Raw genomic sequence first — 26146 nt, 5'->3', positions numbered from 1 at the left:
AATATCTACTCAGATATATTTTATATATATATAAAATAGTGACTGCATCCTAGGCTTGAAGTCTGGAAGTCCTAGGTTTCATTCTGTTTCTGACTAGCTGACCCTGGACAAGTCACTCAACTTCTATGTGTTTGGGGTAACTTTCTAGGACTAATCTACTAAGGCAGAGATGGGTTGGTTTCTGTGTATCAGATTTTCATATATTCCAGTTCAGTTACACTATATATACACATATATAGGCATATACATGTGTGTTTGTAAACAAATACATACACATATATGCCTGTATATGTATATATAGTTCATTTGGTTATATTAGAGATACAATATTCCTTCTACTAATTCCAGAATAACTCAAGGTAAATGTAAAATTAGTTGAGCTAATTTAATGGTACTTAGAAGCCTCCTAATTCAAAAGGATAGGATCAGAACTGGAAGGGACCTCAGAGTTCTAGAATTTTACATTTTTGAGGGAAATGAGGTGCTAGATTTACATGACTTGGTCAATGTCATAAATATAGTCTTGTTATCCAAGAAAAGATTTGAACCCAGGTGCTCTAACTTCAAGAGTCAGCAATCTTTCCCATATATCACAATGCCTTCTTAATATGATTTGACTCAGTGGCTAATACATTTAGAGGTTCATTTTGTATCCTTACATATTGGCATCTTCTACCTTTTTCTGCTTTGTATATAATACCTCCAATTATTTTTGTCAATCTAATTACCCTTTGTTCCTCAATTCTCACCTTTACTTTTTCATTCCATAATTTCTGGTCATTTTTGAACACACAGCAAGGCAACAGGGCTTGCATAGTCAGAATAATGTCTATGGTTGTCTTAACAATTCTGTTAGGGATGTTTTGAAACTTCTTTTTAAAAGGCCTCAATCCTGACATAGTAAATGTTTTTTATAGCTTTCCAATGAAGTGTGAAGTGTTCTGAGAGTGCTTGACAAAGCTCAAACTTAAGAACATCTATCACGTTGCTGTGTGGCCTTTATTTGTTCTGATACCGAGCAGCTACAATTTCACTTTAAACAGAAGAGGTAGAAATAGGAAAGGGGGACGTTTGGAATTAACCTTTTTAAATATGCTCTTCAGTGGTATAAACACAATCACAAATTTGTACTGAGACTAGTACTTTGAAGCAGTTTCTAAGGTCAACAGAATGATTCCGAATCTTTTGCTAAGGAAAATTATTCAAAAGAAATAAAGCACTAGATGAACTTAATTAGAAATCTTTTTAAGATACCTAAGCCAGTTAAATCATATTCCCTAACCCTGTTTAAATTCTAACAAAGCATTGAAATAATTATTAACTAAATCTTTAATAAATATTATAGTTAACATTTAAGCTTTAGGTCAAAGTCATGATTCATAATCATTGTAATTTTATGTGATATATGCCAGAGAGACACTATAACACAATAGATTGAGATACAGCCTTGACTTGATATCAGGAGGACCTGGGTTCAAGCCTCATCTCCGACACATGTTGGTTATGTGAACCTGGGCAAGAGAATTAACTTTTCAGTGCCCCAAGCAACTCTCTAAGACCATAGGTTTCAGAGAAATTTCCAATTTGCCTTGGTAGAGGAAATTTGATAAATTAAGAATTGCCAATAACAAGGAAATCACAGATGAAGTACAAAAAAATGAGAGTAGGAGAGAAATGGGGAGGCTAGAGGGAAGGGTAGAGGGAGAGAGAGGGAGGGGAGAAAGGAGAGAAACACAGATAGGAGGGAGAGGGAAAGGGAGAGAGGAAGAAAAGGGGTGGGGAGAGACAAAGAACAGAGCACAGTAGTTGAAGGACTGGCTATGCTCAAACTCAGTAAGATTGGAGTTCAAGGTCGGTTTTCTACATACTACCTATGTGACCCTGCTCAAGTTATTTGACCTCTTTGTACCCTAGGCAACAGGCTGGGATTATAAATTTTATTAGATTGCTAATCTGAAGCTATGCAGAGTTTCCACAGTGGGAGTTACACAAATAATGTCATAAGGCTAGAACAAAGAAAAAAGACATATACATACAAACATATTTTCTAATCTATTGAATCTTTTATAGTCTACTGGACATGCAAAAAACCAGCATATCTGTGACCATTTTGTAACACCCTGTGCAAATTTCACTATTTTTAGTGATTGTGTTAGCAGTATAATTTATCAGAAAGACCACTTGATTTAGGATCAGAAGACCTGAGCTCCAGTCCTACCTCTGACATTTCCTAATTTTAAGACTACCCAAGTCGTTGACCTCTGAAGATCAGTTTCTTCATCTGTAAAACGGGGATAATAATTCTTATACTAGCACACTCAGAAGGTTGTTTTGAGGAAAGTGCTTTGTGAACCATAAAGTGCAATATAAATGTGAGCTATTATTATGGTAGTTTATCATTGTTTTATCTTTGCTTTTATGACATATTGTGGGTCATATTTATGATTTATTTGGTGTCAAGTCCTTGGTCAGGAGCACAATCCCAAATTAATAACATTGCTCCTATGGGAAATTACAATCCACTTCGTGTTGATCTGCTTTATGATACCATTTCCAGGAAACAGAGCCTGCCTGTACTTGGGTACTTTATAGTTAAAAATGAGGGTCTTTACATGGATTCAGTCTTCCCATTGTTTTGGCAAGTGTATTTTGTTACCTTTTGACAAAAAGAAAAAATTTCCAAGTAGTCATTTTTCTGAAGTAATCGTTTGAACTTGAGTATATATTCATGCATATATAAATAAAATATGTACACATGTATTTGTGTTCTCATAGGTATAGATGTAGATATGTGTATATAGATGTTTATATATGTGTATGTATACATTTGTGTTAATCAATATAATTTTCAATTATTCAACTGAATATTCAATAATATTCAATTATTATATGTAATAATATTCCCTTTCAAAGCCAATTCTTTAAAATTTCAATCTTGTACTCTTCATGTAGCTGGTCTTATAAATGTCAAATATAAGTTTCTCAAGGACAGAGACTGTATTCACTTCTGTCTTTGCATCTTTAGTGCCCAGCACAGAGCCTGGGACAGAATAGAACTGATTAATTGAATTTAGAAGTTTACCATTTGTTTACATTATAGCTCTATTGTCATAAAATTGTGACTTCATATCTTATGAAAAAAATATAACTCTAGTCTGTAGTAGTTGCTTTGTCAAATATTAGGGGAGTTACATTTAAATGTAAGATATTAAAGAATTGCTTTCAATATCATGACTAAATACTTAAAACAATCACTTCTTAACTTGAGCTGATATCTGATTCGAATCAACACTCTTACCTTGGAAACGAGACTCGCTCGATAAGCAGCGAGTGCCTTTAGGTATTCTTTCTTGGCAGCCTCAGTTTTTCTTTTATATACCTATTAAAACATGACAATGAATAATACCTTTAGCATCTCAATTCTGCACTAAAAATAAGAAAATTAGGTCATAATAAAAAGCACATAAAGTGCCGGCCTCTATGGCTTTGATTTTAAAATGTTAGAAAAGACAACCTACCTAAACATGGATATACTCCCTACTATTGCAAAAGGAGAAAAGATTTTCAAGTTTTTGACTATGGGTTAGATTATATAAAATTTTGTCCATATTGCTGTTTTTTCTAGGTTAACTTCACTAGTATTCCAAGGCAATAAATCAATTAAAAATACAGATGAATGCAAATAATTTTACTAGCTATTTTTCCACAGCAATATTTTTCTTCTCTCTATACTTGTCTCCAGACATCTCTCTTACCTATTCCAAATCAGATAGCAAACTGAACAGAGAAAAAATTGAAGGAAAAAATGAAGGAAGAAAAATGAAAAAAATATATGAGGTAATTTCAACCTTGGTTTTCTTTGAAAAAATTGTAAAAAGAATTTGAGGAAATGGGGGGAAATGAAGTGATATTTCATGAATGTAGTTACTGAGCTATGCATATAAAATTCCATGATATTTAATGTATATGTACTTTAGGAAATCAGAATGGTACCGTTTACTCTGGAATCCTTGTATTAGTCTAAAAATATCATTGTACTCCCATCCAAATTGTTAGATACAGTAGTTTAAAAGCCTTTGGGATTTGTTTATAATTCTAGAAAACATAAGAAATAATATATGGAAATTACTTTTCATATTGGCTTACTGGTAAAAACCTCCATCTGTCTTCACTACTCTAACCAAACAAGTTTTACAGATTACATTCATGTTTTATAAATGATACCAAGAATTTTCCACTTATTTCCGAAACAATGTTACATTTTATCTCTAATGGGGGTCTATTCTCCAGTCAAAATGTAAGTATTAATTCCTAATAATAGTAATTGGTGTTTCATGCAAGTAGTAAGGGAAGGACAGATGTCCAAGGACTTCATTCCTCTGTGCATAGGAGGAAAATGGCCATGAAGGGGAGAATAAACCCCTAAGGAAGTATTTCCTACCAGCATAGCTAATCTCTGAAAGCCTATCATACAGTGGAGTTCTAAAATGAACTTGGAATACAATTTCAAATGCTTGGCTACTATAATGAGACATGCAGAGTTAGCTTCAAAGTTTGGAAACCAACCAGGGCAGTACAAAGGTTCAGAAAGATGATCAATGGAAAGGCAAGCATGATGTACCTAAGCTTTTTCTAGTGTAACTTTCAACAAAGAAAAAAAAACCCACATTATTTAAAAAGAAAAGGTTATTATCAAAAGTTGGTGCTTGCAGGCCACTGAAGATCTCTTCCATTCTTATGTTCATTGAGTTCTGAACATTCATCCTTGAAGCTAACAGGAAAAAAATCTATATTGCTCAGAGAACAGTAGGATGATTTTTCCTCTCACAAACAAAGGCTATCATCAGAAGCAACCATATTATCATAAGTTATTTACTTGGAAGGATAAGAACTCTGTTAAATATACCGTTTGTAAAAAAAAAAAAAAAAAAAATATACCGTTTGTCCTTCAGTGCTGTTACAGGGTAGGGCTTTGCATACTATCATATTGAAACAAAAACACAGTAGAAATATGGATTCGTATTAGTAGCTTTAGTTCATTTCCATGAGATAGCCTTCATTACCTGCTTTTGTTCTTCACCCAAGCTGTCCCACATTGATGCTACTATTTTTGAGACCTCTCCAAAGGTTGCATTGGGGTTTTGACCTTTAATTGCAGCTTGTGTGTCTCTGAAGAATAGGGCATATGCTGACACTGGTTTCTGTGGCTCATTGGGATCTTTCTTTTTCTTTTTCTTTGGAGTTTTGGGCTTCTTGCCAGAATCTGGAGCAGCTCTTTTCTCTCCAATGGCCTACAAAGCATTAAAAAAAATTATTGCTGAAAATATATCCACATGGATTGCAGCAAGATTTAGACCTACAATTGTCCTTTTAAGGTTTCATTAAATCATCAACAGATGAGCCACTGTGAACAAAAGGGAAAATATGTTTATTTAAAACTGCACAGTGTCAAGTAACACTTTTAGATGAAATTCAAACTTAGTAATACATATCCTCAAGAGCCATGATAATAAAAAATATCCAATGTCCTATACAACATTATGCATGCACTATACTGTATATGAATGTATAGTCTGTTCTGACATTAGGCTTTAGGAGCAAAAGTTTAATGATCTTTATAATATTGACCATCTTCCAATATTTTAAACAACTCATCATTAGTGTTTATGAACAATTTGAAAGTGCAATCGTTGAGGCTGATTTCACAAGAATGTCACTTTGCCAATGGGCCTCTCTAAATCTAAGTGAATATTAGCTACAATGACTAAAACTTTCACAATGAGTTAAAGGTCATCTTTTATTTCTAGAAAAATGTTCACTTTTTAAGAATATAGCAAGTAATGTGAAAATGTCAAAACTAAGTACAGCAAAAAAGAGAACTGATACTCTCTCTAAAATTAAAAACCATTTAAAAAAGTAATAGTTGACACTTGAATTTTTCTTAAAAGACTAAAGGTACTTATGTGATAAGTGAGCCCTAGAATATGAATTCTTCTGTCATAATTTTCAATAACAGTTCATTTTGTCTACTCCTCATTACCAGAGTGTGAAGCTTTAAAAGTTTCAAAGGCATTTATTAAAGCATTACAAACACCTTAAATTAATATAACATCCCCTGCCAAATTCACATACTCCACATACCTCAAAGCCTTTTGCATATGACTTTATTTCATTTATTCACATAATGTCCCTGTCAGAAGGTATGGGGGGGAAGCTTTTTATCAACTGTGTTTTATCCACTAAACGATGCTTCCTCCCCTACTGATTCTATTAGCTGTACTGAAGATCTATAAAAACCTGACAGAAACTTTGTAAAAAAGCCAAGTTTTGGTAAAATAAAAATTAACTCTAGCTGAGGTCAGTATTGGATCAGAGATTAAAGATCCTGTTTTAGATCTCCACCACCAGCCATTCAGTTCACTAAATTTCAGATCTTCCCAGAGGACTATTATCTTCTGAATGAAAATCATCTGGAATATTTTCCAATTACTAAAATTCCTAAGGAGGCAAAGTAGCATTAACTTTGTATTTTTTTCCTGCAGAATTCCAACACTGTGATAAGAAACCGGCTAAAGATACATGTATTCATCATGAAATTATTCCCAGATAAGCCCAATCTTTTTATGGGTAGAGCTACTAACTACAATGGCGTCTTAATTTTATAAAATCAGGTCCCATACTGTATGTGTTCCCTTAAAATAACGACTATTTTTTAAAAATACAAAAATAAATACATTTCTTAAGGCTGTTGTTTCTCCTCATGTTGTCCTATAGTATCCTTCAAGGGGAATAAGCTTCTCCAAACTGAGGAGATAGCCTTCAATACTGTGTAATGAATTTGAACCTGGAAAGGATGATAAACAAGATGAAACTCAGATTCTCTTCAAGAGAAGAATCTATTTTTCCTAGAAGCAAATTTGATACAGCATCTAGTATCAGGGCTAATAATGACCTAATCAACATCACCCCCTCAAAAAGGGAATCACCCAATCCAAGGTATTGGAATCATGGTCCAGCTGTGATAATAACATTTGATGGTCTAAAAATTAAACAGAAGAATGCTGATAATCTGGTATTTTATACATGTGATAACCTTGAGGACCTTGGGACCAAAGGAAATCCCTGAAAAACTTAACCGTTTTCAACTCTGGAACTCCAGCCCTGCTGACCTGATTGGAGAATGACACACGTAGTTCACTCTGTCTATGCAGATCCAGTCATGCTTTACCTCATCCCCAAGCAATCTTCTCTCCAACTGCTCTGCTAACCATGATGTGTTGCCTCTGCTACCTACCATCTACCCCCCTAAAATACACATCCTAATTTCCAATTCTGGAACCGTATTCAAATTAATACTACCACTGATACTGGACAAATCCTGGCCATCTACTCCATTAAGATTCTATTCATGGGGGGCAGCTAGATGGCGCAGTGGATAGAGCACCGGCCCTGGAGTCAGGAGTACCTGAGTTCAAATCTGGCCTCAGACACTTAACACTTACTAGCTGTGTGACCCTGGGCAAGTCACTTAACCCCAATTGCCTCACTAAAAAAATATATATATATAAATAAATAAATAAATAAAAGATTCTATTCACGGGGCAGCTAGGTGGTGCAGTGGATAGAGCACTGGCCCTGGATTCAGGAGGACCTGAGTTCAAATCTGGCCTCAGACACTTGACACTTACTAGCTGTGTGACCCTGGGCAAGTCACTTAACCCCAATTGCCTCAGCAAAAAAAAAATAAAAAAGATTCTATTCCCTATCTCTATGACTTTTCAAAACAAAATGCCTCCACCATTTCCCTATATGGGTTGTCTCCCCCATTAGAATGACTCCTTGAGAGCAGGGGTTATTTCTGCTTTTGTATTTGAAACTCTAGGGTTTCACACAATGGTTGGTACACAACAAGTACTTAATAAGTGGGGTTTTTAATCATTCATTTATTGGGTCAGTATGTAATTCAACAAGCTAGGTTCCAGATAAGGGGTGTGTGACTGGGGATGTGGAGCACAAAAGCTAATGTCAGGTTTAGTTGATATCTTGGTTGATTTTGGTTAATTGGGTTTTTTCCTCCTTTAAATTTGTTTTTGTTGTTTAAAGACCTTAGGCTTAATTAATAGGAGTGGAAGGAAGGAGTGTCATTTGGGAAAATGTAAGTGATGTGAAAACATGAGATATCAATTTTTAAAAATAAAATGTTATTTATGTCTATATAGTGCTACAGAACAAATACAAGGTGTCCCAAAGCCTCATTGCAGTGTTAAGCTTTAATAGATTAAAATGAAGCTAAAATTCCCTAAGACTTTTGGGATACCTTGTATAAGTGATATTAGCAAAGTAAAAACAAAGGTGTAAAAGTGCTATTTACTAAGTGATAAATATAAAAAAAAAAGAACACACCATTTTCAAAAGCTTTGTTTAGTTTTTTAAATGCTCATATTAGTAAAAACTTAGATTCAGACACCCCTAGAACTGAAAAGAACCTTAAATATTATCTCATTTTGCTCAGTCATTTTTCAGTTTTATCTTTTTGTAAACTCATTTAGGTTTTTATTGGCAAAGATAATGGAGTGGTTTGACATTTCCTTTTCCAGCTCATTTTACAGATGAAGAAACTGAGGCAAATACATTAAGTGACTTGCCCATGGTCACACAGCTGGTAAGTGTCTGAGGCCAGATTTGGACTCACGAAGATGTGTCTTTCTGACTCCAGGCCTGGTTCTCTATCCACTATGCAACCTAGCTGCCCTTAAATATTATCTAGAGCAGCTCTTTCACTTTATATTTGGGAAAACCAAGGCCCAGAGAAGAGACACCAAAGTCTCATAACTAGCCTAGCTAATGCCAGTGCCAAGAGTGAAACCAGAATTTCCTAATACCCAGTCCAGGGATGTTTTCCTCCAAAATTAAAAAAAATAAATAACAACTGCAAATTCATATAGTCCATTGGTGCCTCATAGATGTTAACCTCTCACATCAGCCAGCATGCTGTTCCACAGGGTAATACCAAGACTGGAATTCAAAAAAGTGATCATGGAATGCTCTCACATTTTCTATGAAGACTATATGTATAGATGATCAGTGATCAAATTGAATGCTGTCACCAGTTAAATGATAAACCAGTAACCAAGATGATAATGCTGAACTTACTCTATTTGACTCATCTGCATCCTCTTCATTGATAGAGCTTGATGGGGAAGGAGTTGCTGATTTGCTTGCAGGAGGTGAAGGAGATGTGTGAGTCATAGCGGCACCCCCTAGATTTAATCCCAGCTGAGCACTGAGCTGAGATTGGTTAATGGTCGTGAGCTGGGCAGCAGGCATAATTCCAGAACGAGCAGCATCCGTCATATGGACAATTGACCTCATGATCAAGGAGTGATCTTGACGATATGAGGACACTTGTGTGTGACCATGATCCTATAAGGAGCAAATAAAAGCAGATTGGTTTTCTACAAATATCAAACTATTCCTTATGTTAGAAACTTCCTCAATTCTGAATTCTTGAATAAGTTTTACCTGTTCCAGTATGTTTTTAAACCTGTTTTAAAATAATTAAGTGTAAGGATACACTATCACAGACTTAAAATAAAGAATCTGAAGAAACAAAAGGATAAAGAAATCACATTGCATTTATATCATTAAGGGACTACCTACATTACTTATAGGAGCAGGTCTTTTTATTGTTCCCCCAAAAAGGAAAGTACCAGATCATAAGTGAATTTCTGCTCCATTTTCTCAGGGTCTAGCTTTTCACAAAAAGAACCAGGTATCTGTATAGAAATAGTTTTGAATAATGGAAGGTTTAAAATGTTTGCCTTGATTTGAGGTGATCCTCAATGCAACCTTCCAAGAGGAAAAACAAATATTCAAAGCCCTCAATAGTAGAGGCCAAACCAGGCAAAGCCATAGCTCACAGAAGGATCTATTCATGAGAAGACATACTTCCAGCCTTGAAAGGATGAAGGCAATGCCATTGTCAATTGGACATGAGGTTACTGGGTACTTCTTCTCCCAGGGATGGATAACCTTGGAGGTCCTCATAGAATCTTTTATACATGCTACACACTAGGACCTTTTATCCCGGATTGATGTGGGGCTACATTTACCTGCAGAGCTGTAACATCATATCGTGGGATTAAAAAACTAGGAGCTGGAAAGGACCTTAAAAGCCATCTAATACAACCCCCTCATTTTGCACAGGAGGAAACTGAGGCCTACATAGGTTAAGAGACTTACCCAAGGTCATACAAATGTGTAATAATGGAGGCAGAATTTAATAGCAGGTCTTCCAACTTGAGACCCAGCATTGATGCTGCCTCTTCATACTACCCAAGGTACCCAAGGAGTATAACAGACAGGTCTGCGGTCAACCAGGTACAGGCCACCTTTGATAATGTGGAGCTTGAGATGAAGCCAGCCTCCACTTTTTGATCTGCTTCTCCAATTTCCCCCATTTCTTGTATATGTATCCACCTGAGACTGACTCATTATTCAGCTGTACGACTCACAACCATTATTATAGCATCATTATGCTACTCATAAACACTCTAGCAGGCAGCTTGCTAGTATTCTGCCCTTATTGGCAAGCTCTTAATTCTTCAGCATGCCTATCACGTCAATAATAACTTTTAGAACCAATTTGGTCTTCTAATTTATTGAGACTATTAAGACAGGGCTGTTCAAAGAAATATATAAAACCAGGCTCAAAACAAGATCATAAGCACATATTAAGAACCACTACAGTCCCATTGGATCCCATCCTACACAGTAAGTTCCAACATTTATAGTCACTGCAAAACATCAAATTATCTGCATAAATATTATGTAGCTGACTAATTATCTTCTTTTCACTAATATTGCCAAGTACACAATGGGTTTTACACCTATTAAACTGCTGAGGTCATTTCCAGCTTTATTTCTTGTCTCTATATGACATTTGACATCATTACTATAATCCAGAACAGACTAGACTTTCATATGAGACAAATTAATTATCAATCTCAAGTAAAATCATAGTAGATAGGGGCAGCTAGGTGGCGCAGAGGATAGAGCCCTGGCCCTGGATTCAGGAGGACCTGAGCTCAGATCCGACCTCAGACACTTGACACTTACTAGCTGTGTGACCCTGGGCAAATCACTTAATCCTCATTGCCTTGCAAAAAACAAACCATAGTAGATAGAAGGACTTAAAGTCAATCCTAAGCATTCTAACAATAAAAATTATAGTAGTCCTTTGTAATAAAATAACAACGATAACAGCTGACATTAATCAAGGCATACAAAATGCCTCACACATTATTTCACTGGACTTTCATGACGACCCTGTAAGGTAGAAAAAAATTGGTATATTTGTCCTAATTTTATAGTTCATGGAATCATAGATCTAGAGCCGTAAGAGCCCTTAGAGACCATGTATTCCAGTCTCATCCTTTTGCAGAAAAAACTAGGATGGGGAGGGGAAGTGAACTGCCTGTAGTAACACAAGTAATCAACATCAGACGGGGGATCTGAACCTACATCCTCTGACTGCAGTTGGTACTCTTTTCATTACCTAGTGAGGGCCATCGTATAAACAGCAATTATCAAAAGTAAGATTCAAATTCCCGTCTCATTAACAAAGCATAATAGTATCAGAAGGTAAAGCCTTCTGAAAACCAGTGTGGAGATGGGTAAGTTCCATCAGTTTTCCACAGGAGATGGTCCTAGGCCATGAAAAGGTCCTCATTACAAATAACATGTGAAAATTACTATCCTTAGCTTATAAGACAAATTAAACTGCTGACAAATAAAGAAGGGTTGGAGGGGTATGTGTCAAGGATTCTCACTAGGTTTACTCTTTTCTTAGCTCCATGCATTCTAATCCCCCTTTCCACATTGTAATCTTTTAATTTATTGAAATGAAACTAGTTTTCCCGTAAAAGCAAGTACAGTCTCTTTGTATTTTCAAAACTTTTTGAAGTTCAATTAGAATATGAACATAATTATTGAAATCATTCACCAGAAGTCTTCAGGTTATCTAGTTCAATAACCTACGGTGAATTCATACAGAAAAATAACAAATTCATTGTGTATCACTTCTGCATAGTGGGATTCTCTCCTATCAGAGTTCATCTAATTATGTCATTGATATAAATTCAAATTCAGAACAAAAATAGATCAAATTAGAATATCAAGGCCCAATTTCCATCACATTATAATTTTCAACCTAGAAAATTTTATTATATAAAATCATGTCTATAAAAGTAAATGAAAATTTAAATACCCTTCTCATTCTTAAAAGTTTAAGAAGCAAAATGACTTTAGATATGAATTGATTTCCCATATGAAAAGGAAAATTCTCATATACTTATTTAAACAATCTATATAATCTTTCACAATTAATCTCCTTGTAAGAAGATGAATCAAGTGAACTTTTTCTTTCAATCCAAGTTTCATAAAAATTAAAATGTCAAATTTAAGGAAGCAACGAATTATTTTTCTCCAGACATTTGCACATGGCATGTTCCTAAGAAGGGAACACAATCTTTATTATTTATTATTATTTTCCAAAAAAATGAAAAATTTTATCTATATCTTTTGTTTTTACATTAATTTCATTTCTGAATGTACTCCTCCCACCTTCCCTGTAGAGTGAGTCATCCTTCCCTTGTAACAAATAATTTAAAAAGTAGAGGGGGGGGGTTCTTGGGGGGGGGCAATTCAGCAAAACTAAGCAACCTAGCCCGGTCTGACAGTATGATATTCCACACCCATAATGCTATATTCGAAGAAGGGAGTGACGTTCAGTTTCCCATCTCCTCTCTTGGGCTATATTTGGCAATTATGATTATGACACATTTGGTTTAATTTTTCAATTAGTGTTGCTCCTAACATTCATATGGTTTTAAGTAATCTTGTATATTATTTTCCTAACTCTATTTACTTCCCTCTGAATCAATTTCTTTAAATCTTCCGATGCTTCTTTGAAGTGATCATTTTCATGGCTAATGTAGACATTTGTTTTGCATATATATATATGAATTTGCATTAGGTTTTGTTTTTCTTGACTTCTCTTAAGGTTGGGGACAGAGGAGGGAGAGGAAGAAAATTTGCAACTGAAAAAAATCATCTCTGCCTTTTAATTTTTTTTTCCTTTTTTTCTTTTTCTTTTTTTTTTAGTGAGGCAATTGAGGTTAAGTGACTTGCCCAGGGTCCACACAGCTAGTAAGTGTTAAGTGTCTAAGGCCGGATTTGAACTCAGGTCCTCCTGACTCCAGGGCCAGTGCTCTATCCACTGCGCCACCTAGCTGCCCCTAATTTTTTTTAATGGATAATATTGATTTCTTATGTTATAACATAATACTCAATTGCATTTATGTATCTGGTTTAGTCATTTCCAAATCAGTGGACATTACTCTGTTTCCAATACTTAGTTATTATAAAAAGTGACACTATGATTATTTTGATGTATATGGAACTTTTCTTTCTGTTTTTTTTAAACCTAATTTGTGTCTATTGCCTAGCATCAGTATCTCAGTTTTCAAAGGAATGGAAAGTTTAAAAAACAGTGACTTCTAAACCAAATTAACTACTAAATCATGAGTAAATACATATCAAAACAGCAACTTCATACATGTTTCATATAACCACACAGGCACAAATATCTGCAAAATGATTTAACACTAAATCATAAAATCTTTTAAAACATTCCTCTGTGCCTCATATGAAGGCAGATTTCTCAGGCATTATAACTGGGGGAAAATATAAGCACAAAATGGGCAACTATTTACATCCTGGTATAGAGAGTTTCTGCTCAGGCTTACCCCACTTAGTGTCTTCCTTTTCCTTGGTAAAACACCCTACCAATAACAATGATGAAAGTAATAACAACACAACTCTAACCAGATCCAAAAAGAGAAGATGGAACACCTACCCAAAAAATAAAGAAAAAGAAACCTGAAGAGGGGTAAAGAGATTCTTATGTACCAAGAAGCTTCAGATTGGAGGATCATGAAGTTCAGAAGAAATGAGTCACCAGAGGTGGTGTGCTAATTTAACCTCTTCCACATCCTCACTCTACCCTATTCCTAGACCTGGAAACCAAAATTAGCCTTGACCTTTACTCCCTGATCTTCTGAACCCAAGTAACCACAGAGTTATCTTGCTCCCATCTTGACACAGAATTATTCTTCTGCCTATTAAAACTGGGTGATATCTATTGAAGTTTGGAGAAACTTAGAGAGGGTAAGGATGGCTGACTGAAGAGAAATCTAGCCCTACCTAGGGTATTTCCCAAACATTCCTTAGAGGTTTACAGGTTCTCATCTGGTGAGTCATGAGACCAGTTTAAAAAATGATTAGAGGGGGCAGCTAGATGGCGCAGTGGATAGAGCACCGGCCCTGGATTCAGGAGTACCTGAGTTCAAATCCGGCCTCAGACACTTAACACTTACTAGCTGTGTGACCCTGGGCAAGTCACTTAACCCCAATTGCCTTACTTTAAAAAAAATGATTAGAGCTGCCCATAAACTGTAAGGGATACCTTGAGAAGTACTGGGAGGCCTTCAAACAGAGGCCGGATGAACACCTGTCTGATATATTATGGTGGGGATTCTTTTTGGGGTTGTGAGATGGACTGAGGTTCCTTTCAACTCTAAAACTCTATAATTTTTTAAGGAAAGTTTATAGCATCATTCTTGATGACATTATAATCATGTGCCAGAAAAGCAACAATGTTGACTCCATCAAACCTTCTAGTCAGACCTTAGTATTCTCAGAATGTTCAGTAACAGATGATGAAATTACTCTGACTCCAATCCTACCTTGAGGATGATATAATAGAGTTGATTTCTGCCAGATTAAGCACCTCTATAATTAGCTAATACTCAACATCTCAACACTGAATGAAACTTATCTAGAAAGATATGAACTGACAAATACCTCTACCATAATGCTTTATCTATTCTTGAACCCTTCCAGTTCCTAGTTTGGGATGTCTGTGCATACTGGATGATGGGGTCACTCACCACTAAGATATCACTTGTACTCTCAAGGAATGTTGGGACCCAATAGGAACAATGTTGCTTAATGTTCTCTAGTAAGAGGAGATGAATTTTCCTGACTATTTGGAATCTGGGAAGCCCATTCTGTGTTTTCTGTTAAAGAAAACCCTTTTATATTGAGCAGGAGAATGGGGGGCAAGAATAGATAAGGAAGTAAAAGCAACATCAATTATCATACATTTCTTTGTAAAAAGTCCAACCAATTTCTGTCCCAGACAGATGAATTATAATACATAAACCAGTGGGCTTTATTAAGATGTAGTTTCCACATATAACCGACCTTAGATAGATGGGCCTGAAGGGAGAGGTCAAAGGAACATAGATCCAGCACTAAAAGAGACCTCAGCAGCCACCTAAGTTTGATACCTTCAAATTTACAGTTAAGGAAAATGAGATCCAGGGAGGCTGTGACTTGCCCAAAGTAATACAAGTCCTAAGTATTATGGGACCTAAGAACTCTAATTCCATAGTCAGTGCTCTTTACACTGTACCAGAGTCACTGGAGGAAGGGCAAAAGATCTCAGTTACCAGAGTCCCTGGAATGTCAAGTAGGTGTTAGGCTATAGTAGTTAGCCTAATGATTCACCAGAAAGGCTGCCCTTCAACCTAGCACACTCAAATTCTGTCAACCTCTTTACTTCTCTTCTTTCTCAATGTATATGGCATTGGAATCTTTTCTCACCCCTCACTCCCCACAAAAGAGAAACTTGTCCATCCTTAAGGATCATGGTTTTTACAGTCATGATTGGACTTTTGTCTCATGCATCATAAGAAGCTGGAACAAGGATCCCACCCCTACTCATGATGTCTTAGGTTAGGAACAGGCTTATAAAGTGCTTACATGAGACTGTATTGTAATGTACATAGTGAATAAAGAGAATATGATGTAGAAACATTAAGAACTTCAGTTTCTTTGGCTCAAATTTCTGTTTATTTTAAAGCACCGTCCCGTCAAGCTCTTGTGGCTCACTCTGGGATCAGTGTGATTCAAGAATTATACTGGTCATAGCATCTGGAAGTCATTCAACATCTCTCTAAAGAGTATTAATTTCTGTATATTAAAGTGGTATTTTTGCTTGACATCCAGTTCTTAATTTCATTTAAGGAAAAATGTGTTAAAATGGAAGCTAGGGTTAATGAAACTGTTTTTTTAAAGACACATTAGTTATTACCAGAAAATAATATTCCTCTAAAAAACCTTTCCACATATGTTCTATAGGTACACTAAAAAAGATTTAAAAAATTTTTAACCTCAAAAAGCCAGAAAATGAAAATATTATTTACAAATGACTTTAACATTTATTATTTTGGATGAGTGTGATTTTACTGAAACTTAATTTTCTTGCTGATCCCCAAATCTAATTTTATATACAAGCCTATGAATTCTTGACTGTTTTTCTTTTAAATCTGCACAAGCTTGTTTTGTTTCGCTCTAAATTGGGGCTTTTGATTACTTAATTTGAAACATCTAAAGGTTACTGAATAAAATGGGAAAAAATAACAAGGGTTAATGTCTGTTTTCTTTCATTTAAACCCTATTATATTATTACATTAGCATGACATTCAGAAAACCATATGAAGTTTACCAGTATACTTTGTTTCACAGGAAACATCTACTTCTACTTAATATATTACTTTTTAATCAATAAGGAAACATTCTCAAAGCCAACAATGTCAGAGGTTTTCTCTTTTCCTACCAGCTTTTCATAAAGTTCTCTTATTGTCTTTCACCTCATGAAAACTGATGAATGATTTCACCATTCTGGGTTATTCAGCAAGCCTGTCTGATATTAGGTCCAACACTCCCATTTTATAGAACAGGAAAATGAGAACAAGAGTCATTAGATGACTTGCCCAGTAAGTATCTGAGGCAGAATTAAAACTCGGGTCTTCTCAACTTCAAGTCCAGAGCTCTTACTCAATATATCACCAACCTATTTTAAATTTCATTTAATGAATTACTGATATCAGTATAGATTTTTAAAGGAGATAAAACCATAATTTAAACAATTTTTTCATTACATTTTTCAAAACTAAAATCTCTAAGATTGTAGAGTTTACTGCCAGGGTCAAGTGATAACGTGATGCATTTTTGCTTTCCTCCATTTCCCAAACACTGGGAGCTACTCATTTCCATATGTGTGTGTGTGTGTGTGTATATATATATATATATATATATATATATATATATATATATATATATATATATATATATATATATATATATATATATATATATACACATACATACATACACACACACACACACATATTGGTGAGGCAATTGGGGTTAAGTGACTTGGTCACACAGCTGTTAAGTGTCTGAGGCCGAATTTGAACTCAGGTCCTCCTGAATCCCGGTGCTCTATCCACTGTGCCACCTAACTGCCTATATATATATATATATATTTAATTTCCTCTTCTACCAACGCTCCCTATTACTGTTTCTACTCTCTCTCCCCTGAATGCTGCTCTTCTCCCATCTGTTGTTTACCTTTCTCCTCTGCATGCCTTTATTTCCACATTTCTGTTCTCTAGCACCTATGGCTTCTTATCTAATTGTTGGGTGGGTTCACCAATCAAATATAGCATCCCTTTTTGTTTTGTTTTGTTTTGTTTTGGAGGCAATTGGGGTTAAGTGACTTGCCCAGGGTCACACAGCTAGTAAGTGCCAAGTGTTTGAGGCCAGATTTGAACTCAGGTACTCCCGACTCCAGGGCTGGTGCTCTATTCACTGCACCACCTAGCTGCCCCCACAGCATCACTTTAAACCTCCATATGTAGGCAGATATCCTATAGATATCTCACTCAAAAGACTAAACAGCTATTATTTGAATTTTACATTTTCAGTTCTTTTTCAGCTAATAAACTCCCTTGAACTTCTGGTAGTTTGAAGGTTTGCTGTACTGCTGATTGCTAAATGGTTCCTGCTCACTATATGCTATGTAATCAATTGATATGCCTTCAATGAGTTATGTTTAAATGGTTTCCTAGTATTAAAACAGAGTTAATAGGGATGGTTTCATAAAATTCCTAAACCATCATTCACAAATATTAGTATATCCATTACTAGTCCATGGTCACCATAGGGGAAAATAGGTGGTGCTGTAGATAGAACACTGACCCTGGAGTCAAGAGGATCTGAGTTCAAATCTCACCTCAGACAACTAGCTGTGTGACCCTGGGCAAGTCACTTAATCCCAATTGCCTTAAAAACATCAGGCGGGGGGCATCTCTAGTCATCCTGATAGATATCTAGCCACTGGACCCGGATGGCTCTGGAGAAGAGAATGAAGTTGGTGACCTTGCACAGCCCTACCTCACTCAAAATCCAATTCAATGCAAGTCATAACATCACCCCAATGCCATGTTCCTCTTCGGGAACAAAGGATAAACAACAACAATGGCCACCATATTTATACAGGAATAAGGACTAGGATCGGAGCTACACCTATGGTTCTATTGGTGGAAGATGATGAAGAATGGCCAATGCAGATTGGCAACTCCTCTGCAACTTATAGTCTTACAGAGCTGCACAGAGGATGGAAAAATTAAGTGATTTGTCCAGGATCACATAGTCAGAATATATCAGGATCAAATAGTGTCACAAAATCAACTATTTCTTCAGTTTCTTTCTCTGAAAATGTCTTAATCTATATACTATTATAAGATCAGCTAGGCAGAGGATTTGATTAAACTAAGACAAAAAAAAAGCGCCAAATGGACCTTCCTTACTCCCTACCCACACATGCATGTACCTGACTACATAACCATTTTTCTTTTTTTAATTTTTAAAATTTAGAATTTAACAACCACCAAGCCCAATATTTCCATATACAAACTAGAACAGAAAAAGATAATGAATGAATATGCAAATCTTTATTGCATACAGCTTGCTTTTAAAATATATACATATAATTCAACATAATTTATATATAATTCAACACAAATTCAACATTGTCTTATGTTTTCTTCTTAAATTCCTTCAGTTTTCTTCCATGCATTTTAAAAAATACTTCACTGACTATCCTTTATTTATTGTTTTCTCTTTTTTTTGTTTGTTTTCTAACCTTATCCCTAGTTCCCCCTCCTCTCTGAATTTCTGCCTTTCCTTACATAAAGAAAAACAAAATGCTGTCAGGGGATGTGCTGGAACCAGCTCAAACTGGCTAAAGAACGTTTGTTACTAAATTTCCAATGTGAGCATTTAAACCTCAAAAATAGGCGAGCTACAAATCCAAACTTGATTTCTTGTTCTGTTTATTGTCTAGAGATTTAAGAAAACGATTAAGAAAATGTGATTATTGTAGATTAAATGTTAAAGTGTGTTATTGTTAAATGATTACCAGCAGACCCCTGATTAACAAAGCAAAACAGAGCTACTCATTTGCCATGTCCAAATACTTTCCATTTGATATTTTTATGACCATCACCAGTTTGATAGGTTTGAGGCAGAACTTCAGAATTATTTTCTGTTTTCTAATTATTGGTGATTTGGAGAAGTTTTTCATATGGTTCATGATTGTTTGGATTTCTTCCTTTGAGAAGTGCTTGTTCATATCTTTCAACCATTTATCTACTGGAGAATGGCTATCATTTACATATATTTAAATCATTTCCTTGTATAACTTGGATATTAGTCCTTCATCAAAGAAGTTTGATGCAAATTTTCCCCCAGTTAATTTTCGTTTCTAATTTTAACTGTACTGATTTGATTGTGCACAATCTTTTCAATTTTATAAAAAGAAAACTGTCCATTTTACCTTCTATGGTCATACGCACGCCCTATCTGGTTATTAAATCATCCCTTATCCATAGATGTAAAATATATTTTTTTCCTTCATCTCTGATTTGTTTATGATGTAACTGTATGTCTGTGATGAATCCATTTGGAGTTTATACTGTTATATGGTGTGAGATCCTGAATGAAACAGAATTTCAACCAAACCATCCTCCAAATATAACACATGACACTCATACTACCTAAGTAAAATCAGCAGGAATGTGGAAATATACTAGCATTGCTGTTTCTCTAAAATTTCAATCTGAACTTAGACCATGAGTAGCCAGAGTAACTGATGATGAGAGGTGCAACACTTTGTCAAAATAGCAAATATTCACTTGTTCCTTCAGACAGTTCCTTCCAAAAGTCAACTTTCTCAGCTCCACTGGACCAATGGTGAAAAAAAATAATACTTCAAAAATCATTTACTACTACCAAAAATGCACAGTTTAAGAGTAGAAAAAGTGCAGAAAGGGAAGACATTAGAATCTTCTAAGTCATCTTTTTACTATATGGTTTTAAGAATATCCCATCCAAATTTTTCTGTTGAGTAGTTTTCCTCAGGAATTCACACTAAACCTAATATTAGTCTGAATGCTCAGTTAGACTTTCTTACATAATTTAAATATCTTCATAGTGCTGCCTAACTTTTTTGTTGACCACAATGTTTACTTGTTGGTGGTTGCTTTTTAACTTGTGATTGAGCTATATTTGCTTAGATAATTTGTCATTATTCTCTGAACTGCCTGAGTTTTTAAATCTGGTGGATGAAGTTTAGGCTACAATGTTTTTGGCAACAAGTTACATATTTAGAAACCTTTATAATGCTACATATTTTTATATCTAATACAATTCAATTAAACATTAATTAAATGCCTAGTATGAGTAAAGCACCATTCTGGATACAAAAAGAAACCATAAAATTATTCTGAACATCTCATGGAGCTTATTTTTCATAGAGGTTTTGGGGAGGAATGCAAGAACAAGGAAAACTGGACTATGGAGAAAAATGTACAACTGAGAACTCAGGGCATGAAGAAAGGTTTCCCATAGGAGATGGCATATAAGCTAAACTTTGAAAAAAAACAGGAATTCCATTAGGTAGAGGTGAAGGACATAATCCAGGCTTTGTAAAATCATGGAAGTAAGAAATGGAATACTGGTTTGGGGTAACAGAAAATAGATTGGTTAGGCTAAAAAAAAAGTACACAAGAGAAAATAATGTAGCCTGGAAGGATTGTTTGTAATAGATTATAAAGGATTTTGAATACCATATTGAGATGGGTTGTTCACATTTTATCCTAGGAGCAATAAGAAACAACCAAAGATGCTTGAGCTGAAAAATCACATTGTGGGCCTCATACTTTGAAATTTTAATTTGACAGCTGTGTAGAAGCTTGACTGGAGATAAAGATTAAAACCAGGAGTCCATCTAGGACTCTATTGCAATAGTCTAGTTGGGAGGTGAAATAATCTGAACTAAGGTGGTATCTTTATGATGAGAAAGGAAGGAATGAATGTTAAGAAATATTGTGAAGGAAAAACAGTCAAGACTTGACATCTGCCTTGAAATGGAGATAGAGAAAGGGAAGACTTAAACCAAAGGTGTGAACCTGTGGAAGTTTCTGGAAGGTAGTGCCCTAAATGGAAACAGAGTAGGTTAGAGGAAGGACAATTTGGGAGAAGGTGGGGTTTGAATTCTATGTTGGATATACTGAGTTTGAAATGCCTACAGTGTATTTGCCTAAAGCTATCCAAAGGCAGTTGGTGATTCATGTCTGGGGCTCAGGAGAGATATTAGGGCAGTATATGTAGATAAGGTAGTCATCTTCACACAAAAGATAACTGAGCCCATGGGAGCTGATGATATTACAAAGAGAGAGTATTAGAGGAGATGAGAAGTTGTCCTTTCGCTTTTAGTCATCCCTGTAATGATCCTTGAAATGGTCATAAACAAACCTTGGAAGTCAGGAATCATTAATAGTTTTAACCAAGGGGATCAGGGACTCAAAACTTTTATTCTTTTCTCAGACAAATTCCGCACTCTAATTGCTACATGTATCAACTAAACTGTAGGCTATAAATTACACAATTATTACAGATAGTATCATAGACAACATAAAATGGGAAACGGGGTTTGGAGATAAGGCCTAGACCTGTGTTGTTGTTTTTTTTGGAACAGGGAACTTTTTGTTGACTTGACTTTATGTTCTTTCCTGGGAATTAGCATTCTTGTTGCTGGCTCTGGAGTCTCTACCTTTCTCTGGTCCAGTAGGATGTAATTGTTTTAAACTTGAGGAGATTAGGTTGGTCATGCAAATTAGAAAATGATTCTCATACAACAGCTATAATAGAAATATATGAAAGAATGCTTATTGAAATTTTAGTCAGATAATATGGAAACTGCTGGTGAGGAAAAATGTATAGATAATGAGTTTCAAGATATTTGTAGCTCATCTCACTTGAAGAAATGTGTATTTTTAGAGTATCCATCTTGTGCCCAGCATCTGTGCTAAGTACTATGGGGCATAAAAAGTTTTAATATGTGATCACAACTTACAAATCTCTATATCAAAGGTTCATCAAATCTGGGTTGTTTTAGCATAAAAAGTAGTTCAAATTACAGATAGTGGTTTTGTCTAAGAAGTATTTTTATTAATATCTATAATATGCATTTGTACAGTGTGGCCATTGGAATTTATTTCACAAATGTTGCATGCCACCAAAATCCATAACTTTAGGGAATTTTAAGATAAATTATTGTCATATAATTAAATTTTCAGCCAATGAAAAATATATAAAATATTGAATGCTGAAAAGTGTTAGTTCCCTTCCCTTTCTCCTCAGTGCAATTTAATTTATGCTTAAAACCTTTAGTGTCCTGAGTATCTGTTAAGAGCTTGACTTTCCTTTCTGCATAGTCACCATAGAAGTATTATGCCTTTATTTTTTTTTCCTACCAGAAACCAGAGACAGGAAATTTTTGGTGAAGGCCCTTCATTAAAGGACCTCTACTTTTCTGGGCTTTGGCAGAGATCCTGTCTGACATTTTCAGGATATAGTATAAGACCTACCCTGCTTAATTTGTCTCATTTTAAAAAATACATGTTGGCACTCACTTAAAGGTATTTTCATTCATTTACTTGAATATTTCTTTCTGACCTAATTTTTATAATGAAGATCATTAGGCAGAAATATATTTATTGTGGCTTCTATGTATACTTTGAATTTATGATTCTCCAGTTATTAAACAATGACAATGTCTTTGATAATAAATTAGAGCATTCTATGAGAATACAAACAATCTAGGAATCTGGGGAGTCAGACAGGGCTAATTTTCATTACATCTTTTTTCCATCAATATTTCTCAGCAAGTTGAAGTCAGGAATATATAAGGATTAATATGTAGGGACTAATAAATTAAGAGTCATTCAGGGGAATTTTAGAGATGTTAGGACATTAGAAATAATATGGTCCACCCCTATTATTTTACAGATGAGATGACTGAAGCCCAGAGATGTTAAGTGACTTGCTCTGGGTCACCTAATAGATTAGTATCAGGACTAAGACTAGAATATAATTTCAGTTACATTCCAGCCCAGTGTTCTTTCTATTGGATCACACTGGGTGAATTTTCTTTGAGTTATAAAAACTGAGACACTATATAGCACAAGTAGCTCAGAGCCAAGAAAATCTGGGTTCATGATCTGCCTTTTACATACACTGACTATATGACTCTGAGTATGTCACTTAACCACGCAGTGATTTAGGCACCTCTCTAAGACTGTTAAGTTGCAAGTGGAAGCAGTTTCCTCCTTTCAAAGTTGTCTATATTAATTAAATCACAGGTCCCTATAAAGTCCCTATCCTTAAAAAATAATCACTTAGCTTAAGTATGTTAAAATCATTATACATATATATATATGTGTGTGTGTGTGTGTGTGTGTGTGTGTGTATACAGATACACACATACGCACAAAATGCAAGCCCGTAGTTTGATATGCAATTTAAGAATTCTGATAATCTAGCAGGAATGTTAAAATTTCACATCCTTCATAAATTAAGTATTTAATTGACTATTACATCTAAGATATAAAATAAGCTACCAATCTGTCATAATAGCATATTCATATTATTTTAAATGAATCTTATATACCACAAAATATACACATGCACAGAATCAATTGAATTAGAACAGAATGTTGTTTGCCTCAAAGCAAATCACATACATACCAGTTTTCTGGAAAGTAACCTCTCCTGATGAAAATAAGCTCTTTTCTTAACAATGAAAAATACATAATAAAAGTTTGGCCCTTTACTAGGCTAGCAGCCATGTATAAAATCATACTCACATGTAATTTTAAATCACTATGGTATCAATTCATACTTTACCCTATTAAAACTATGTCCCAAATGATTATCTTTTATACATTCCACTGTTGAAGCTATTCTACAACATTGACACTAGTATCAAAGCATTTTCTTAATATTTAACCTTTAATATTTTCCCTTTCTGAATTTCTCTGTTTTCCCCCTTATTATACATTGTTAGAAGCTCATAAGGTACAATACAAATAGAATCAACAAGATGGACAATACTACACCTAGTACTAAAAATTGCACTCATGTTTTCATATAGTCACTTCTAGCATGAGACAAGAGATCAATTGTTGGGCAACTACTTTTTCAAACAATTTCCGAGTTCATTTTTCTCTAGAGTATTTTCTCTACAAGATTTAGGTAAAATTTAGTTTTATTACATTCATTTTTTTAAGTTTCTACTCAATTTGAAGGCTGGAACTGGTTTCAGGGGGAAAAAAAGTCTTCCCTAATATTAAACCACAGATTTTTCAAAAGTGGTTTAATTATCAGCTTAGGTTTATGTGGCTAGTCAACAATTCAATCATCAACAATTCAGTCATCAGCTAAGTATATAGTTTAGTACTAGACACTTGGAATACAAAAACAAAAATAAAATATGACTTTCCTCAAGGAGCTTGCATTTTACAAGGAAGATACAATGTATACAGAGATAATGCAATGAAAAGTAACATGGAGGGAGGGTTTGAAAATGAGAGAGACAGGGACAAAGAGACAGAGACAGAGAGAGATGGAGAGTGAGTGAACACTGGGCGCTGAGAAGAGGAAAGGAGAAAGAATATGGATCAGGAAAGGCCTCTCATGCAGGAGATAGTACTTGAACTGCATTTTATGTTTTGAAGGGATGTAGGAATTCTATTAGGTGGAAAGAGAAAATACATTCTAGATATGAAAAAAAAAACACCAAATAGGTTATTTTATAAGTCAACTATCAAATAAAAGAACTATTGTAGGTAATAGATAAAGGCCTGGTTTTTGAGCCAAAAAACTTTTGGTTTACATATGATCATAGGCAAATCACTTATCCTCTTGGGGGCCCAGGCAAAATTATATTATTAACTAAGATTATAAAATAGTGGGGGCAGCTAGGTGGCACAGTGGATAAAGCACCAGCCCTGGATTCAGGAGTACCTGAGTTCAAATCTGGCTTCAGACACAACACTTACTAGCTGTGTGACCCTGGGCAAGTCACTTAACCCCCCATAGCCCCACCCAAAAAAAAAATTATAAAATAGTGATGTGTTGCCCTTGTGAACTTTTTGAGGACAGAAACTGGTCCAGTTTTTTTGTTTTTGTATCCCCAGTGCTATCCAACACATAGTAGATGTTTAAAATGCTTTGTTTATTGATTTATGAGTTTCAGAGTAGAGGGAATTCTCCTACACAGTTGAAATCATAGAACAAGACCCAATATCAAATAAACAATAACAGGACCTTAATATTACTTGTATAGACTTGTCTACATGTAACAATATTTGACTGGGAGAATCAAGAGTTGAGCTATGAGTCCTTTTAGAAGACAAAGTATTTCATAGCTATCATAAAATTTTGGAGTTTAAAAGTATAATTTAGTTTAACCCCCTCACTGTACCCATGAAAAATAAGCACTCATATTTTCAGAACCAAAAGTAGTTGATGCAGGACAAAAATAAAGGCTTGTTTTACTCTTTGTAGTGTACAATATTGCTTAATCTATTAAGAGCAGGCCAATAAATACATTTGGAAACTGGTCTAATTTTTTATATAATTGTTTAGGTATATTAACCACTTAACTAGTATTTGCTTCCTTCCATAAACATTTTAGGGGAAGAAAATTAGATTCCCTATATGTTTTATATTAAATGTAAGCCATGTAGGACAGATTTTAGTGCTAAAATAAGTAAATTCCAAATGCTACGTTCTCTAATTCTTAATGCTATTAATACATTTTCTATTT

General features: G+C 35.0%; 1 protein-coding gene across 3 annotated transcripts in view; it reads right to left on the bottom strand.

Moving 5' to 3' along the window:
* TOX3 (TOX high mobility group box family member 3) overlaps positions 1–26146 on the bottom strand; it is a 128518-nt gene that overhangs the window by 6107 nt on the left and 96265 nt on the right. For all 3 annotated transcript variants that reach the window (XM_043985208.1, XM_043985207.1, XM_043985209.1), the window contains exons 4-6: positions 9154–9423; positions 5064–5291; positions 3299–3379 (exon numbers count right to left, since the gene is read on the bottom strand). In XM_043985208.1, coding sequence (XP_043841143.1) covers positions 3299–3379; positions 5064–5291; positions 9154–9423 — 579 coding nt within the window. The remainder of the gene's footprint in view (positions 1–3298; positions 3380–5063; positions 5292–9153; positions 9424–26146) is intronic.

This window comes from Dromiciops gliroides, chromosome 2 (genome assembly GCF_019393635.1).
Source record: "Dromiciops gliroides isolate mDroGli1 chromosome 2, mDroGli1.pri, whole genome shotgun sequence".
NCBI lineage: Eukaryota > Metazoa > Chordata > Mammalia > Microbiotheria > Microbiotheriidae > Dromiciops > Dromiciops gliroides.
The sequence above is the reverse complement of the archived record's forward strand: the minus strand, read 5'-3'. Positions and strand labels throughout refer to the sequence as shown.